The sequence below is a fragment of the Salvia splendens genome, chromosome 13 (assembly GCF_004379255.2).
Source record: "Salvia splendens isolate huo1 chromosome 13, SspV2, whole genome shotgun sequence".
Lineage (NCBI taxonomy): Eukaryota > Viridiplantae > Streptophyta > Magnoliopsida > Lamiales > Lamiaceae > Salvia > Salvia splendens.
This window is the reverse complement of record NC_056044.1, coordinates 9,261,734-9,265,319: the sequence shown is the minus strand read 5'-3', so window position 1 is coordinate 9,265,319 and position 3,586 is coordinate 9,261,734. Positions and strand designations below refer to the sequence as shown.

Below are 3,586 nucleotides of genomic sequence, written 5' to 3'. Positions count from 1 at the left end.
TATTACTTTCTGTCAAAATAATATTTCCTACATTCTGGGATAATTTATGCATTTCTTTTGGGTACAAAATTTAAGAAATTACTCCTAATATTTAAAGGTTAAAGTGAAGATACAAAGAGAGAGTCTTGAAACAACTCAAATAAAATACGACTCAATTATCTTGGAACTATATTGAAATGAAGGAGTATCATTTCATATGTTTGGATGAAAAAACAAATGCACCTCAAATTAAACTATACATCAATTTTACTCTCACTGAAATTGTATAGCAAGATATTTATAAAAAATACTGAAATATAGGAAAATTTAATAAGTATTTGAAACAATTTTAAATAATCTCAAAATTGTGGATATATAAAAAATAATTAATTCAAAAATAAATACTACTAATGGGCCGAGCTTATAATTATACCCCCGAATTTATAAAGCCCAACTAATACGCAGAAAAACCCTAACCCTAATCCCCCGTCACAAAATCTGCAATTTCAACCCCTTTTATCTCTCACTCAACACCAGCCTATTCTCCTCCTCCCGCCGCAGATCGCCGCTCATCATGGTTAGTCTCTCTCTCTCTCATGTCTGCGTACAAATGGTGATCATCATTAATTGATTTGATTGTATTACTATGTAGCCGTTCAAGAGGTTCGTGGAGATCGGAAGGGTTGCCCTCGTCAATTACGGCGAGGACTACGGCAAGCTTGTTGTCATTGTTGATGTCATCGACCAGAACCGGGTATGTCTTGCTTCAGTTTTTTTCTAATTTCATTTTTTCATCCTTTGTTTTCATTATGATGAACTGCTTAGGGAAATTTCGTTTTCGTTACTGTTGGTTACCCGTTTTCATTCGCTCGAGGCGATTAACAGAACTTTTTATTCGTTAATTTCTTATGTTTGACTGTACATAATAGTTTTCCGTATAGAAATACTTTGCTTTGTATTGGCAACTATTTGAGGATTGGTGTTGTTAAAATGTAGCACAATGTTTCATGCTTGCATTGATTAACATGGATTTCGTTCTATTTCTATTTGCTTCCTTTTTATTACTATCATTCGTTTTTTACATTTTTTCCCATTCCTGTTCGATGTCAATTGTATATGAGTTATTCATGCTTGGCTTTCATTTTCCCTGATGAATGATGTGTTTCAGTATCTGGAATTGTTGTTAAGACTTGTTGTCTGCAATGTTTCTTTTTATCAATGCACTAAGTAGTGTTTTTATTATCTGTTTGCTTGATTGACAGGCCCTTGTTGATTCCCCTGACATGGTACGTAGCCAGATGAACTTCAAGAGACTTTCTCTCACAGATATTAAGATTGACATCAAAAGAGTTCCAAAGAAAAAGGTTCTTGTTGCTGCTATGGAGGCTGCTGGTGTGTATTCAATGAGGAGACCTTAACATCCATTTAATGCTCTCGGGTTATAATGTAATTAATGATTGTTATTGCAGATGTTAAAGGCAAGTGGGAAAAGAGCTCATGGGGTAGAAAGCTCATTGTTCAGAAGAGAAGAGCCTCTCTCAATGACTTTGACCGCTTTAAGCTGATGATTGCCAAAATCAAGGTTTGAATACATTTTTATATTGTGGCCATTTCAGATTAATTTTCTCATACTAAAAGCACATCAATTTTAAACTGGACAGTTGATGTGATAAGAATAAGTGAAATATAGATATGTCAAAACTAATTTTGCTATCCACATATATCATCAAATACTAACAGTGTAAACTGTTGAATGATGTTAAAAATGGGTCCCTTTTACTGCTTTATTTCTTGGACATCCTACCACTAGGAATTGTACAATTCTAATGTATATGTTGTTTTTTGGCTCTTGCAGAAGGCTGGTGTTGTCAGGCAGGAGCTTGCCAAACTTAAGAAAGAGACCGCATCTTAGAAAATTTATTTTCTGTGTTTTACAAGAGATTGGCTTAGGATTTTGGAAATTGTTCTTGAATACTTGTAACGGTAAAGGATGCTCCAATTTTGCCTATTCATGTCTGAACTTGAAAGTTTTATATTTTTGTTTGATGAAATGCTCGGAAAGTGTTCTGTCCTTGGTTGGGGGCTGTGTTGACTATACCCCTTTCACTAACATCCCACACCCACAAGTCCTATGACCCTAGACAAGTGATAAATTTTATAACAGACTGTTTTTATTGTGTTTTACATATATTCTAAATTCATTTGTTTTCAATGTGTTTCTTTTTTTTTCTTTAAATTAGGTGTAAAGTGATCCTTCTAGTAGGTGTAAACGTATGCCATACAGCAAAGAATGATGATCAACGTAGAGCTGAAGTTGGATAGTGGAAATGTGAAGTTAATACAAGCAATGTAAGAAACATAGATGAATTTGTGGACTTTGATAGTTCTGAATTGTGATTGGAAAATTATAGTATCACACCAAGGCGAGTAGGATATTACGTCAAGATTGAACACAGTCGAAACGAATTTACAGTCGCTTTAACTAATTTTATCTGAAACAAAATCTAACCAGCATTAGTATATCTAGTTGGTTGTTAGTTTCAGTTACATTGCATACATGGTTTGCCACATTACATCATATATCACTTTTGCACTTTTGTTAATTTTCTACTTGAGTCACTTCTTTTTTGCACTCATTTTGGAAAATTTATACTCCTTCCGTTCCATAAAAATATGTGCACTTTCCATTTTCGTCCGTTCCACAAAAATATGTGCATTCTCTTTTTAGAAAGTTATATCTATTTAATAATGTAGATCTCACTATTCACTAACACTACTTTAACTATTATTCTCCCATTTTCTCTTACTTTATAAATTTTGTCTTAATTCTCGTACTGATAAGGCCTATTTCATGCACCAGTTTAGGGGTAAAACGTATGCTACCTGATCAATTTATCGAGCAAAGCAAATGTTAATTGTGTAGGAATGCTGCTTGACCAAGGGCATCAAGGCCAAGCTGATCAAGCTGGCGCAGAAGGCGGAAAAGGCCAAAAATTGCGAGGGTTGATCAAAGGGGTGATCAAGCAGTTAGACGGGGGACTACTGCATTTCAGAAGAAAGACACGTGGAGCTGATGCGCTGGATGGCGATCATCAAGTACTGCATTCTAGAAGGGGGCACGTGTTGATGCGTAAGACGCAAGGACGAAGCCGAATCCCCATTCAGTTATTGAAAAACCGCTGCATTCTAGAAGAAAAACACATATCAATCGATGAGGCACTCAATCCCAGCAAGGACTAATATTCGCTGCCGAAGTTGTTATCCTAGCTGGAGATTGCTGCGAGGAGCTTATAATTAGAGGATGCAGCGCTATTAAAAAGATCTTCCTTCCGCTTCTAGTTTAGCTTTTCTTTTTGGTTTAGTTTCTAGTTCCAAGTTTTCCCCAGTTCCAAAGACAGCTTAGTTAGATAATAGCTATGGCTAGTTAGAAGGAGAGCGACCGAAAGGGAGCGCGACAGAGAATTCAACATTTATTCGGCGCTGTCTCAAGTTTCCAGTTTTAGTTGTTTAAGTTTAATTCCCTGTTGTTTTCGATCACGTGTTTAACTATGTTGAATGACAAAGTGATTTGTAGTTCCGAAGCATGTTTAGGTAGTTAGGTTTCTAT

General features: G+C 35.6%; 1 protein-coding gene across 1 annotated transcript; it reads left to right on the top strand.

Annotated features, from left to right (window-relative positions):
* Positions 1 to 439: 439 nt before the first annotated feature.
* On the top strand, positions 440 to 2,030 carry LOC121760053 (60S ribosomal protein L14-1-like). Its single transcript, XM_042155657.1, has 5 exons — positions 440 to 556; positions 632 to 733; positions 1,242 to 1,371; positions 1,449 to 1,561; positions 1,835 to 2,030. The coding sequence occupies exons 1-5, from the start codon at positions 554 to 556 to the stop codon at positions 1,889 to 1,891; spliced, it is 405 nt and encodes a 134-aa protein (XP_042011591.1). The 5' UTR covers positions 440 to 553; the 3' UTR covers positions 1,892 to 2,030.
* Positions 2,031 to 3,586: the final 1,556 nt, after the last annotated feature.